This window comes from Hordeum vulgare, chromosome 4H (assembly GCF_904849725.1).
Source record: "Hordeum vulgare subsp. vulgare chromosome 4H, MorexV3_pseudomolecules_assembly, whole genome shotgun sequence".
Lineage (NCBI taxonomy): Eukaryota > Viridiplantae > Streptophyta > Magnoliopsida > Poales > Poaceae > Hordeum > Hordeum vulgare.
The window spans coordinates 566047164-566062402 of NC_058521.1; the positions used below are offsets into that span (position 1 = coordinate 566047164).

The 15239-nt window shown below is 42.8% G+C and overlaps 1 protein-coding gene across 1 annotated transcript; it reads left to right on the forward strand.

Moving 5' to 3' along the window:
- The first annotated feature begins 14348 nt into the window (after window positions 1–14348).
- Window positions 14349–14915, forward strand: LOC123447078. Its single transcript, XM_045123644.1, has one exon. It carries the CDS (start codon window positions 14398–14400, stop codon window positions 14752–14754), a length of 357 nt encoding a protein of 118 aa, XP_044979579.1. The 5' UTR covers window positions 14349–14397; the 3' UTR covers window positions 14755–14915.
- The last annotated feature ends 324 nt before the right edge of the window (window positions 14916–15239 follow it).

Here is a 15239-nt window from a genome sequence, read left to right on the forward strand (position 1 = left end):
GTAAAGAAAGAACCGCCCAAATTCGTGCTAGACATGAATGGCTTAAAAAGGCGTGTTCTCGTGATGAGAATCACGAAGATCTTAAAGTGCTTGGTGTGACTCCCATTGAATCCTTGTTTTCTAGTGTCAAACCTAATGATGGTGGGGCTGGATATGAATCCACTTTGGTTGAAAAACGCCCCAATGATTCGGAGTCCATCTATCTTGATGCTAAAAGCATTAAAAGTGGAGTAGAGGATATCAAAACTTTGAGTAGTAATGAAATTCCTAATTTGGATTTCAAGGAATTCAATTATGATAGTTGCTCTTTGATTAAATGTATTTCCTTGATGCAATCCATGCTAAACTCTCCACACGCTTATAGCCAAAACAAGACCTTTACCAGTCATATCGTCGATGCTATGATGAAATCTCTTGAACAGAAACTTGAATTGGAAGTTTCTATTCCTAGAAAACTTCATGATGAGTGGGAACCTACTATCAAAATCAAGATAAAAAACTATGAATGCAATGCTTTGTGTGATTTGGGTGCTAGTGTTTCCGTGATTCCAAAGTCTTTATGTGATGTTCTAGGCTTCAATGAGATTGATGAGTGCTCTCTTAATTTGCATCTTGCGGATTCTATTGTTAAGAAACCTATGGGAAGGATCAATGATGTTCTTATTATTGAAAATAGGAACTATGTACCCGTAGATTTTCATTGTGCTTGATATTGATTGCAATCCAACATGTCCTATCATTCTTGGTAGACCTTTCCTAAGGACTATTGGTGTTGTCATCGATATGAAGGAAGGGAATATTAGATTTCAATTTCCATTAAAGAAGGGCATGGAACATTTTCCTAGAAAGAAAATAAGATTTCCTTATGAATCCATGACGAGGGCTACTTATGGTTTGAGTACCAAAGACGACGATACGTGATTATTTCGCCTTATGCCTATCTAAGGGCGTTAAACAATAGCGCTTATTGGGAGGCAACCCAATGAATTTATCTTTTCTTTTTTGCTTTCTGTTTTGTTGCTCCACACCATCATAATTCTGTTATGATTGTGTTTCTTGTGTTTCTTTTTGTGTTTGAGCCAAGTAAAACCTTTATGACTAGTTTTGGTGATGGTTGTTTGATCATGCTGGAAAAAGACATAAGCTTTTCGCTCACGGAATTATTTTTCATTTTTATCCATAAAGAGATTTTGAGTTTATTCTTTTTGCTGCTGGTTTATATGCTAATTTCCCAAATTTTCTTGATTTTTCAGAATTTTTGAGATACCAGAATTATACGAAGTATACAGATTGCTACAGACTGGTCTGTTTTTGACAGATTCTGTTTTTGTTGTGTTGATTGCTTATTTTGATGAAACTATGGATAATATCGGGGGGGGGGGGGTACTAGCCATAAAAAAGTGAGAATACAGTAATCTAACACCAATATAAATAGAAATCAAGTTTGCTACAGTACCCAAAGAGGTGGTAGTTTGTTTTCTTGTGCTAATGATATCACGAGTTTCTGTTTAAGTTTTGTGTTGTGAAGTTTTCAAGTTTTGGGTGATGTTCTCATGGACAATGGGATAAAGAGTGGAAAGAGCTCAAGCTTGGGGATGCCCAAGGCATCCCAAGCCAAATTCAAGGACACCAAAAAGCCTAAGCTTGGGGATGCCCCGGGAAGGCATCCCCTCTTTCGTCTTCAATCCATCGGTAACATTACTTGGAGCTATATTTTTATTCACCACATGATATGTGTTTTGCTTGGAGCGTCTTGTATTATAGGAGTCTTTTCTTTTCGTTGTGTCACAATCATACTTGCTGCACACCTTTTGAGAGAGACATGCACTCGTCATGAATTTGCTAGAATACTCATTGAGCTTCGCTTATATCTTTTGAGTTAGGCAATTTAGCTCACATGTGCTTCACTTATATCTTTTGAGCTAGATAACTTTGCTCTAACTGCTTCACTTAGATCTTTTAGAGCACGACGGTGTCATATTTTGGAGAAATAAGAACTCTCGATCTTCACTTATATCTTTTTGAGAGTGCTCTCTCTAAGTAACTTGGTAGTTGGCTTGTGCTATGAAAGTAGTCCTAAAGATGATAGGCATCCAAAGAGGATACAATAAAACTTCCATATTCTTGTGCATTGATTAGAAAGAGAAGTTTGATTCCTCTCAATTAGTTTTGAGACATGGATTTGGTAATATTAAGAGTCATGTTAGTAGGGTGTTGTGAATCTAGAAATACTTGTGTTGAAGTTAGTTATTCCCGTAACATGCACGTATGGTGAACCACTATGTTAGGAAGTCGGAGCATAATTGATTTATTGATTGTCATCCTTTGTGTTGCGGTCGGGATCGCCCGATGGTTAACACCTACCAACCCTTCCCCTAGGAGTATGCGTTTAGCACTTTGTTTCGATTACTAATAAAAACTTTCGCAATAAGTATGTGAGTTCTTCATGACTAATGTGAGTCCATGGTATAGATGCACTTTCACCTTCCACCATTGCTAGCCTCTCTAGTGCCGTGCAACTTTCGTCGGTACACAAAACCACCATAGACCTTCCTCAAAACAGCCACCATACCTACCTATCATGGCCTTTTCATAGCCATTCCGAGATATATTGCGATGCAACTTCCACCGTTTCGTCTCATGACATGTGCCGTCACTTTCATATTGCCATTGCATGATCGTAAGATAGCTAGCGATTCACACGCTAAGCTAGATCGTTGCATATCCCGGTACACTGCCGGAGGCATTTCCTATAGAGTCATCATTGTCCTAAGCATTGAGCTGTGAGTAAATAAAAGTGTGATGATCATCACTATTAGAGCATTGTCCCATGTGAGGAAAAATGAAAAGAGGCCAAAGTTGCCCACCAAAAAAAGAAAAAAAAGAGAGGCCGAAGAGCCCAAACAAAAAAAAAGAGAGAGAGAAAAAGAGAGAAGGGACAATGCTACTATCTTTTTCCACACTTGTGCTTCACAATAGCACCATGTTCTTCATGATTGAGAGTCTCTTGTTTTGTCACCACCATATACTAGTGGGAATCTTCATTATATAAATTGGCTTGTATATTCCAATGATGGGCTTCCTCAAAATTGCCCTAGGTCTTCGTGAGCAAGCAAGTTGGATGCACACCCACAAGTTCTCCTTTTGAGCTTTCACACACTTATAGCTCTAAGTGCATCCATTGCATGGTAATCCCTACTCTTTCACATTGATATCTATTGATGGGCATCTCCATAGCCCTTTGATACGCCGAGTCAATGTGACCATCTCCTCCTTTTTGCCTCACAACCTCCACCACACTCTATTCCACCTATAGTGCTATATCCATGGCTCACGCTCATGTATTGTGTGAGAGTTCAAAAAGGTTTGAGAAAGTAAGAGTGCGAAAACAATTACTTGGCCAATACCGGGGTTGTACATGATTTAAATTCGTTGTGTGGGGATGATGGAGCATAGCCAGACTATATGATTTTGTAGGGATAACTTTCTTTGGCCTTGTTGTTTCAAAAGTTCATGATTACCTTGCTAGTTTGCTTGAAGTATTATTGTTTTCATGTCAATAGCAAACTATTGTTTTGAATCTTACAGATCTAAACATTCATGTCACATGAAAGAAGTTACAAAGGAAAAATATGCTAGGTAGCAGTCCACATCAAAAATTCAGTCTTTATCACTTCCCTACTCGAGGACGAGCAGGAGTTAAGCTTGGGGATTTCTTGATACGTCTCCAACGTATCTATAATTTTTGATGGTTCCATGCGATTATCTTGTCAAACATTGGATGTTTTGTATGCATTTTATATCTTTTTTGGGACTAACTTATTAACTCAGTGCCAAGTGCCAGTTCCTGTTTTTTCCGTGTTTTTGACCTTTTTCAGAGGAGAATATTAAACGGAGTCCAAACGGAATAAAACCTCCGAAAAGATTTTTTCTGGAACAGAAGATACGCAGGGAGCTTGAGAACCAAGGCAAAGGGCACCAGGGGAGGCCAAAAGCCCCCTAGCCGCGGCCTGGGGCACCTAGCAGGCTTGTGGGCCCCCTGTGGCTCCTTTGCCCTACTTCTTCCGCCTATAAATCCCCGAAAAATCTGAAACCACGAGAGAGAGCCACGAAAATACTTTTCCGCCGCCGCAAGCCTCTGTCTCCGCAAGATCCCATGTGGGGCACGTTTTGGTGCCCTGCCGGAGGGGGGATTCGGACACGGAGGGCTTCTTCATCAACACCATTGCCTCTCGATAATGCGTGAGTAGTTCACCATAGAACTTCGGGTCCATAGCTAGTATCTAGATGGCTTCTTCTCTCTCTTGGATCTTCAATGCAAAGTTCTCCATGATCTTCATGGAGATCTATCCGATGTAATCTTCTTTTCTGGTGTGTTTGTCGAGATCCGATGAATTGTGGATTTATGATCAGATTATCTATGAATCTTATTTGAGTTTCTTCTAATCTCTTATATGCATGATTTCATATCCTTGTAATTCTCTTGGAGTTGTGGGTTTTGTTTGGCCAACTTGATCTATAATTCTTGCAATCGGAGAAGTGCTTGGTTTTGAGTTCATACCGTGCGGTGACCTCACCCACTGACAGAAGGGGTAGCGAGGCACGCATCATGTTGTTGCCATCAAGGGTAAAAAGATGGGGTTTATATCTATTGCATGAATTTATCCCTCTACATCATGTCATCTTGCTTAAGGCGTTACTCTATTTGTTATGAACTCAATACACTAGATGCATGCTGGATAGCGGTCGATGTGTGGAGTAATAGTAGTAGATGCAGAAAGTATCGGTTTACTTGTATCGAACGTGATGCCTATATGTTTGATCATTGCCTTAGATATCGTCATGACTTTGCGTGGTTCTATCAATTGCTCGACAGTAATTCGTTCACCCACCGTAATATTTGCTATCATGAGAGAAGCCTCTAGTGAACACTATCGCCCCCGGGTGTACTTCACATCATATTTTCAGCCCTACACTTTTACTTTGTTGCACTTTCCGCCTTCAGATCTCACCTTGCAATCAATCGTGAAGGGATTGACAACCCCTTTCTAGCGTTGGGTGCAAGTTTGCTGTTTTTGCGCAGGTACTTTGGAGACTTGGCTTGATACTCCTACTGGATTGATACCTTGGTTCTCAACCTGAGGGAAATACTTACTGCTACTGTGCTGCATCGCCCTTTCCTCTTCAAGGGAAAAACCAATGCAAGCTCAAGAGGTAGCACCGCTCACTAAAATTTCAAGATAAAATTGTGTTCTCCCCGACTGTGTAACATTGTGACAGTTCGACGTTTCGAGACACCACGTGATGATCGGGTGTGATAGACTCTACGTTCACATACAATGGGTGCAAAATAGTTGCACACACGGAACACTCAGGTTAAACTTGATGAGCCTAGCATGTACATACATGGCCTAGAAACACAAGAGACCGTAAGGTCGAGCTTGAGTAATATAGTGGATATAATCAACATGGACATGTTCACCATCGAAGCTAAACTCAACTCACGTGACGATCGGACTTGAGTTAGTGAATTTGGATCGTGTACCACTCGAATGACTAGAGGGATGCCAATTTGAGTGGGTGTTCTTTAGTAATATGATTAATTGAACTTATTATCATGAACATAGTCAAAAATGTCTTTGCAAATTATGTTGTAGCTTGTGCTGTAGCTCTACTATTTTTGATATGTTCCTAGAGAAAACTTAGTTGAAAGATGATAGTAGCAATTATGCCTCTTGGTCCATACACCGAGGATTGTCCTCATTGCTGCGCAGAAGGCTTATGTCCTTAATGCACCGCTTGTTGTACTGAACCCCGAGCGTCGTGTGTGGATGTTGCGAACATCTGACATACACATTTTTGATGACTACATGATATTTCAATGCGTAATGCTTAATGACTTAGAATTCAGGCGACGAAGACGTTTTGAACGTCATGGAACATATGAGATGTTCCAAGAGCTGAAATTGGATTTTAGGCTCGTGCCCACATTAAGAGGTATGAGACCTCCGACAAGATTCTTGGCATGTGAAGTAAGGGAGAAAAGCTCAACCGTTGAGTATGTGCTCAGATTGTCTGAGTACTACAATTTCTTGAATCAAGTGGAAGTTGATCTTCCAGATAAGATAGTGATTGACATAGTTCTCAAAAATCACTGCCACCAAGCTATTGAGCTTCGTGATGAACTATAACATGTCAGGGATAGAGATGATGATCCCTGAGTTATTCGTGATGTTTGACACCACGAAAGTAGAAATCAAGCAGGAGCATCAATTGTTGATGGTTAGTGAAACCATTAGTTTCGAGAAGGCCAAGGGCAAGAAGGGATACTTCATGAATGGCTGACCAGTTGGCGCTCAAGTGAAGAAACCCAAGGTTGAACCCGAACCCGATTCTAAGTGCTTATAATATGAGGGGAACAGTCACTGAAGCAGCACTACCCTTGAAACTTGGTAGATGAGAAGGCTGGCAAAGTCGCCGAAAGTATACTGGATATACATGATATTGATGTGTACCTTACTAGTACTCCTTGTAGCACCGAGGTATTAGATACCGGTTTGGTTGCTAAGTGTTAGTAACTCAAAATAAAAGCTACGGAATAAACGGAGACTAGCTAAAGGCGACGTGATGATGTGTGATGGAAGTGTTTCCATGGTTGATGTGATCATCATCGCACGCTCCCTCTACTTTCGAGATTAGTTTTGAACCTAAATGTTGTTTGGTGTTTGCGTTGAGCATGAACATGATTGGATTGTGTTTATTGCAATACAGTTATTCATTTAAAGAGAATAATGGTTATTCTGTTACTTGAATAATATCTTCAATGGTCATGCACCTAATATGAATGGTTTATTGAATCTTGATCGTAGTATTACACATGTTCATAATATTTGATGCCAAAAGATACAAAGTAGTAATGATAGTAACACTTACTTGTGGCACTGCCGCTTGAGTCATATTGGTGTAAACGCATGAAGAAACTCCATGCAGATGGATCATTTGGACTCACTTGATTTTTGAATCACTTGAGACATGTAAGTCATGCCACATGGGCAAGATGACTGAAGGCCTCGTTTTCCAGTGAGATGGAACAAGAAAGTAACTTGTTGGAAGTAATATATTTTTTATGTATGCAGTCCAATGAGTGTTGTGGCACGCAATGGATATCGTTATGTTTTTTACTTCACACATGATTTGAGTAGATACTGGTATATTTACTTGATGAAACAGAAGTCTGAATTATTGAAAGGTTCAAGTAATTTTAGAGTGAAGTTGAAGATCGTCGTGACAAGATGATAAAATGTCTACGATATGATCGTAGAGATGAATATCTGAGTTGCGAGTTTGGTACACATTTAAGACAATGTGGAAATTGTTTCACAACTAATGCCACCTGGAACACCATGGTGTGATGGTGTGTCTGAACGTCATAGCCGCGCCCTATTGGATATGGTGCATACTATGATGTCTCTTATCAAATTACCACTATCGTTTTTGGGTTAGGCATTAGAGAGAACCGCATTCACTTTAAACAAGGCACCACATAATTCTGTTGAGATGACACCATATGAACTATGGTTTGGAGAAACCTAAGCTGTCATTTCTTAAAAGTTTGGGGCTGCGACGCTTATGTGAAAAAGTTTCAGCCTGATAAGATAGAACCCAAAGCGGATAAATGCATATTCATAGGATACCAAAACAGTTGGGAATACCTCCTATCTCAGATCCGAAAGCAAAGTGTTTGTTTCCAGAAAAGGATCCTTTCTCGAGAAAATGTTTCTCTCGAAAGAATTGAGCGGGAGGATGGTGGAAACTTGATGAGGTTATTGAACCGTCACTTAGTAGTAGGGTGCAGGAAGATGTTCCTGTGGTGCCTACACTAGTTGAAGTGGATAGCTGATGGTGGTGATGATGAAGCTTTGGACCAAGTTACTACCAAACCTCGTAGGTCGACAAGGAAACGTACTGCCCCAGAGCGATACGATGATCCTGTCTTAGAGGCCATGTTGCTGGACAACAATGAACCTACGAGCTATGGAGAAGCGATGGTGGGCCTGACATCCGACGATTGGCTAGAGGACATGAAATCCGAGGTAGGATCCATGTATGAAAACAAAGTGTAGACTTTGGAAGAACTACTTGATGGTTGTAAGGCTGTTAGGTACAAATGGATCTTTAAAAGAAAGATGGATGATCATGGTAAATGTCACCACTAAGAAAGCTCGACTTGTCGCAAAGATGTTTTTGACAAGTTCAAAGAGTTGACTACGATGAGAGTTTCTCACTCGTAGCGATGCTAAATTATGTTGGAATTATGTTAGCAGTTGCTGCATTTTTCAATTATGAAATCTTGCAGATGGATGTCAAAACATTGTTTCCTCGACGGTTTCCTTGAGGAAAGGTTGCATGTGATACAACCAGAAGGTTTTGTCAATCCTAAGGATGCTAACAAGTATGCAAGCTCCAGCGATCCTTCTATGGACTGGAGCAAGCATCCCGGAGTTGGAATAAGTACTTTGATGAGATCAAAGCTTTTGGTTTTATACAAAGTTGATGAGAAACTTGTATTTCCAGGAAAGTGAGTGGGAGCACTATAGAATTTTTGATGTGTATGTGTGGTTGACATATTGTTGATCGGAAATGATGTAGAATTTCTAGAAAGCATATAGGGTTGTTTGAAAGGAGTGTTTCAAAGGAAAACCTGGATTAAGCTACTTGAACATTGGTAGAACTTTCAAATAAATGCATGCCTTGACAAGTTTTTTTTGAAGGAGTTCAAAATAGATCACCAAAGAAGGAGTTCTTGGCTGTGTTGTAAGATGCCCTATGCATTAGCCGTAGGCACTATAGTATGTTATGCTTTGTACCACACCTGATTTGTGCCTTGCCATTAATCTCTGAAGGGGTACAAAAGTGATCCATGAATGGATTACTGGACAACGGTCAAAAGGTATCCTTAGTAAGTAGGGGACTAAGGAATTTTTCTTAATTATGGAGGTGATAAAAGAGTTCATCGTAAAGGGTTACATCGATGCAAGCTTTGACACTAATCTGGATAACTCTGAGTAGTAAACCGGTTTCGTATAGTGGAGGAGTCATTTGGAATAGTTCCAAATGGCGCGTGGTAGCAACATCTACAGGATGACATAGAGATTTGTAAATCACATACGGATCTGAAAGATTCATATCCGTTGACTAAAAACCTCTCTCACAAGCAAGATGTGATCAAAACCCCATGGGTGTTAGACTCATTACAATCACATAGTGATGTGAACTAGATTACTGACTCTAGTGCAAGTGGGAGAATGTTGGAAATATGCCCTAGAGGCAATAATAAATTGGTTATTATTATATTTCCTTGTTCATGATAATCGTTTATTATCCATGCTAGAATTGTATTGATTGGAAACTCAAATAGATGTGTGCATACATAGACAACACACTATCCCTCGTGAGCCTCTAGTTGACTAGTTCGTTGATCAAAGATGGTCAAGGTTTCCTGGCCATAGTCAAGTGTTGTCACTTGATAATGGGATCACATCATTAGGAGAATGATGTGATGAAAAATACCCAAACTATGAACGTAGCATATGATCGTGCAGTTTATTACTACTGCTTTCTGCATGTCAATGTATGTGTTCCTATGACCATGAGATCATGCAACTCCCGGACACCGGAGTAATACATTGTGTGTATCAAACGTCGCAATGTAACAGGGCGACTATAAAGGTGCTCTATAGGTATCTCCGAAGGTGTCTGTTGGGTTGACGTGAATCAAGACTGGGATTTATCACTCCGTATGACGGAGAGGTATCTCGGGGCCAACTCGGTAATACACCATCACAATAAGCCTTGCAAGCAATGTGACTAAGGAGTTAGTCACGCGAGCTTGTATTACGGAACAAGTAAAGAGACTTGCCAGTAACGAGATTGAACTAGGTATGGAGATACCGACGTTCGAATCTCGGGCAAGCAACATACCGATGGACAAAGGGAATAGCATACGGGATTAACTGAATCCTTGACATAGAGGTTCAACCGATTAAGATCTTCGTAGAATATGTAGGAGACAATATGGGCATCCAGGTCCCGCTATTGGTTATTGACCGGAGAGTGTCGCAGGTCACTTCTGCATAGTGTCGCAGGCCACAGGGTCTACACACTTAAGATTCGGTATAGTTGAATTATTGGTGTTGGTAACCGAAGGTTGTTCGGAGTCTCGGGTGAGATCCCGGACGTCATGAGGGTTTTTAGAATGGTCCGGAGATGAAGATTGATATATAGGAATTATCCATTTGGCTCGCGGAAGGTTTTCGGGCATTACCGACAAAGTACCGGGAGTGACGAATGTCTTCCGGAGTTCTACCGGGAGGGCCACCCACCCGGGAGAGAACCAAAGAAGCCCAAGGGTGGCGCACCATCCCTTAGTGGCCTGGTGGCCAGCCAAAAGAGGCTATTTCGGCCAAGGGGGAAAAAATAAAGGAGGAAGGGCCAAAACCGAATTGGAAAGGAGGACTCCTTCCAAGTTGTATTGGAGGAGGACTCCTCCTCCACCTCTTGGCTCGGCTGAACCCTAGGGCCTTGCCCTAGGACGCCACCCCTCCCCTCCCTCCTATATATAGTGGAGGTGAGAGAGGCTTTTGGCACCTCAAGGAAAGGTGGAACCCTCTCTCCCTCCACCACTTCGTGACACCCCGTAGCTAGTTCGGTACGGTACGTCGAAGCCCTACCGAAGTAGCTCCACCACCATCGCCACATGTCGTCCTGCTATCGGAGAATTCAGCTACATCTTCATCTCTCTTGCTGGATCAAGAAGGCGGAAATTATCATCGAGCTGCACGTGTGCTGAACGTGGAGGTGTCGTCCGTTTGGCGCTAGATCGGGATGGATTGTGATGGGATCGCGGGACGGTTCGTGATGAGATGGAGGGACGGAGTGCGTTTTGGATCGCGAAGATGTTAGACTACATCAACCGCGTTATATACGGTACCGCTTAGCGATCTACAAGGGTATGTAGATGCACTCTCCCCTCTCGTAGATGGTCATCACCATGGATAGGTCTTGCGTGTGCGTAGGAATTTTTTTATTTCCCATGCAACGTTCCCCAACAGAACATGGCAGAGTTATTGGTGTAGACCGTCGCCATGATGATTCCCCCAGCGGTGCTTCGACGCCACCGGGAGAGAGGGGGAGAGAGCCCCCTCCTCCTTCTTCTTGATTGGCCTCCTCCCTAGATGGGAGGAGGGTTTACCCTCTGGTGCATGGCCGCCATGGCCCCCGGAGGGTAGGGGCCCCTCCGAGATTGGATCTCTCTCTGTTTCTCTTGTGTTTTGAGCACCTATTTTCTCTAGTTTCACCGTTTCTTAAATTCGTGGAGATCCGTTACTCCGATTGGGCTGAAATTTTGAGGGGATTTTATCCAGATATTAGCTTCCATGCGATCGACGGAAACCTCCAACTGATCTCCGAGGTGTCCACAATCCTGTTGGGCGTGCCTCGGGGGTACGGCGTGCCCAACGTGCTTGTCAGCCCTCAGACATCGTCTGGCGTTGATTCTTCTTCTCAAAAATCAGATATATTCCAAAATAAATATGTGTAAATTTTTATCGAGTTTGGACTTAGTTTGATATGGATTTTCTGTGAAATAAAAAACATGCAACAAACAAAAACTTGTACCGGGCCCGAGATCAATATGTTTGTCCAAGAAAATCATATAAATTATTGCCAAAATTATACAAAAGTTGTAAATCATGATATGAAACATTCAAAAATTATAGATACAATGAAGATGTATCAATGGATGTTGGCACATAATTGTTTTAAGTGTCATGAATTTTTAGTCGAAGAGATTGGCTTCAACGGGATTATCAAATTTAACCTTTTACAAATAAAGTGAATGTTACCATACTTTTTTGCTGGGTTGTTTTTATTTGTGAGTGTAAGCCAACATTTGTGGATGTCTTACGACATTTTTGAGTGAATGGATTTTCTTATGGATTGTGATTTCCTTCAATTTTATTGTTTTCATGTGTGTTTTTGTACCAATAATCTCATTTCCCCATAAATTCTTTGTAGTTGGTACTTCAGTTTCATAATTGTTAAACACAAACTTTTTGTTGTACTCAACCGTATTTAATAATATGGGCAGATGGGTATTACCGTAATTTTTATGTCCTTCCATTTAGATGGAATGTTTTTTTTAGTGAGACATCGGTTGTCTATTTTTTTGCCATGTATGCTACTGTTAGCACATGGTTTTGGGTCCTAGGGCATTTTTCCAAAGAGATTGTTTTTGGCTAGACATGATTTACGTAGCTTCCAACGTTTCCTTGTGTTAGCACCCACTTTTGTTCTTTGATAAAGAGTGAATTATATATATTGACTCAAAATGGAGAATCATGGGTTACACAGATAATAAGCACACACTTAGCCTTTATGTTATTAGGATATACATAACTAACAGTAATATAAACACACAAAGAATCATACCGGCTAAGAACAATGTCATCCAAGACCAAAGCTCTATTTGGATGGAAGAAAATGGAAAAGAAAAAACTCCGAAGCGATCAAAACACCGATCGACGAAGTACAACATCCAGCATCTGCACCAATTACATTTTGACACCATAAAAATGACGAGGAAGGTTCTTCAATAACAATGACTTCAGGAAAGAAACAATGCTCAAGCGTACAACCATCAAAAGTCAAATCCAGGGTTTTCACCCAAAGATAAGGTCTGAACGACTCCTTCGACAAGGTAATGATACAAGGACACTGCCATTGCCATGTATAACCAATCAGGGCTGGACCTTAAGTTTTCACCCTGGAGTTCGAGGTCAAATACTCGACAAGCATCACCAAAATCAAAGTCATCATGTGACGACGCCATGGCATGCGGCGGGGAGCCTGCGCGTGGAGGAGGAAGGGGAGGGATGCACATTATTGTTGTTTAGATGATGACGATGGATCCCGCGACCAACGTGTGTCCGACACAACGGTTCAGCCCATGCGCCTGGTAGAAACGTTTCCTTTTATCATGTGCACGACCGTTTCTTTCGGCTAAAAGCATCTCTAGCAGACCCCGTAAAAACGCAAACTGTAAAATTGGGATACAGGTAAAAAAGGCATTTTAATAAGGATCCATTTTAGCGAAGACCGATCAGAAATTGTAAAACAAACTGTAAAATTGGGATAAAGAGCACCTTCCTTCGGTCCGGCGGCCGTCACCCCTTCCTCCAGACGGCCGTGCCGGCGACGCCGGCTGCGTCCAACCCCGTCGGTCAGGCCCCGTCTCCCGTCGGCCGCGCCTCGTCGCCCGTCGACCATGCCCCGTCGCTAGTCGGATGCGCCCTGTCCCCGTCGGCCGCTCCTCATCACCACGCCAGTCGCGTCCAGCCTCGCCGGCCATACCTTGTCGCCGACCGGCCATGCCCCGTCGCTCGCCGACACTATCCTGCTCTGTTGCCAGTCGCGCCAGCCGAGTCGTGCCCCTTTGCCGGTCATACCGGGAGGATTCCGGCAGCCAGGCTGAGGTCATGGGAGGCCACGACGAGGTCGAGCTCATCCAATTCAAACCGGCGACGATCGATTGCGGCGTTCAATGGCCATTTTCGGTGTGTAGTAATGAATTCCGGCGAGTGTAGTTCGGATTCCGGCAGACTCCGCGGCGGTGTGTTTGCTCCGACGAGGTTTGACCGGTATACGCCCCCTCCCCCCCCCCCCCCCCGCCCAAATCGGCCTCCCAATCTTAAAAAATAAGGGTTTCGTGTGTAGCTTTTCTGTGTCCTTAAAAAAATTACGGATTAGACCACTTTTACGGCTTCTGTTCTGGAGACTTTTTGCGATTAAAAGTGTAAAACGTATTTTTTAATAAATTTAACCATTTATTAGAGATGCTCTAAGACCTTTACATGCATGGTTTTGATTGACGCAGTGTCTGCGGGCGCACGTATCTAGATGTTTCATGGAGAGGATTTTCACACTTGGAACTTATTTTTCTCAGTGATCTACATAAAAGTAGGTGCTTCTACAGATTTAAGAGTAGCCTGTACTAATTAGAGATACTCCGTACGGCTTATCGCCACGGTAGGAGACAGCAACGTTTCTTTGTGATTATCTCTTGTTGATACCACATGGCAGACGTGATAAGCGATCCAATTTTGCCAAAGAAAAAGGTTCTCGAGTTGCTGGGCATCCACCCACCGGCCAACGGGATTAGACCACCGAAACAGCTGCACCTGCGCGCGGAGTCGTCAACCAAACAAAACAAGCAAACGGCACCCAGTAATAAACAAAACTGGCGACGGATCACGCCGATCACGCCTGGAACCCACGACCGAGAGGCTTATCCAAACCAAGCAAAGCAATCAGCACGCAGCGAGAGCCATCCTATATAAAATGCACCCCATGGCCGAAGATCAATCAATCAATCCATCCACACTAGACAGCATCCAGAGCAACAGTTTTCTAACCTCCCGTCTGATTCGTGTGTTTTCCGATCGGTTGCCAATGGCGGACATAGCGATGCTGGTGGCCGACGAGGCGTTCGAGAGGAGGCTGCAGCGAGGGTCGCCCTTCGCCGGCGCCGGCGAGGAGGCGTCCAAGGGCAGGGAGAACTTCGGGGCCGTGAACAAGGTGTGGGCCTCATGGGCGTCGGGGGTCAAGGTGCGCGTCGCGCTGCTCGTCGAGGCCGACGTGGCCGAGCCCAAGACCCCGGTCGCCATGGCAGCTTTCGACGGCTTCTTCTCTGCTTGATTGGTTCTATTCTTCTTTCTCGTGAAAAAAATTGAGTTCATTTGGAGGAGTTTTATCTCCACTCCTCCTCCCCTGAGTCAATGTCAGTTTGACTTGTCACTTGTACATAACCATGTGCTTTACTGATTTGCGACTAGAAAGTAGTATATATTTGTACTCCACTTTCGAAAAAGTTTCACCCCGCTTTGTATTATAAAGTAACCAACCAATACAACTAATGATAGATGTTGGACTGAAAGCAGCACAACCACACCTAAAAAAGAAAGAAAAACAAAAGAAATAAATGTCGACAACGATGGATCGACAAAAACAAAGAAGCATCGCGACCACTGCGCCCATCAAAGATCTCCCATGAAACTCTAAGACTCTGAAGCGCCGGTACCAATCAATACCTAAAAGAAGGACCGCGACGATGACGATGCTGCTGTCAAGGGTTTCCTCTGATACGCGACGAGGCGAGAGGAAGGGTAGCCCCTGACGCCCTC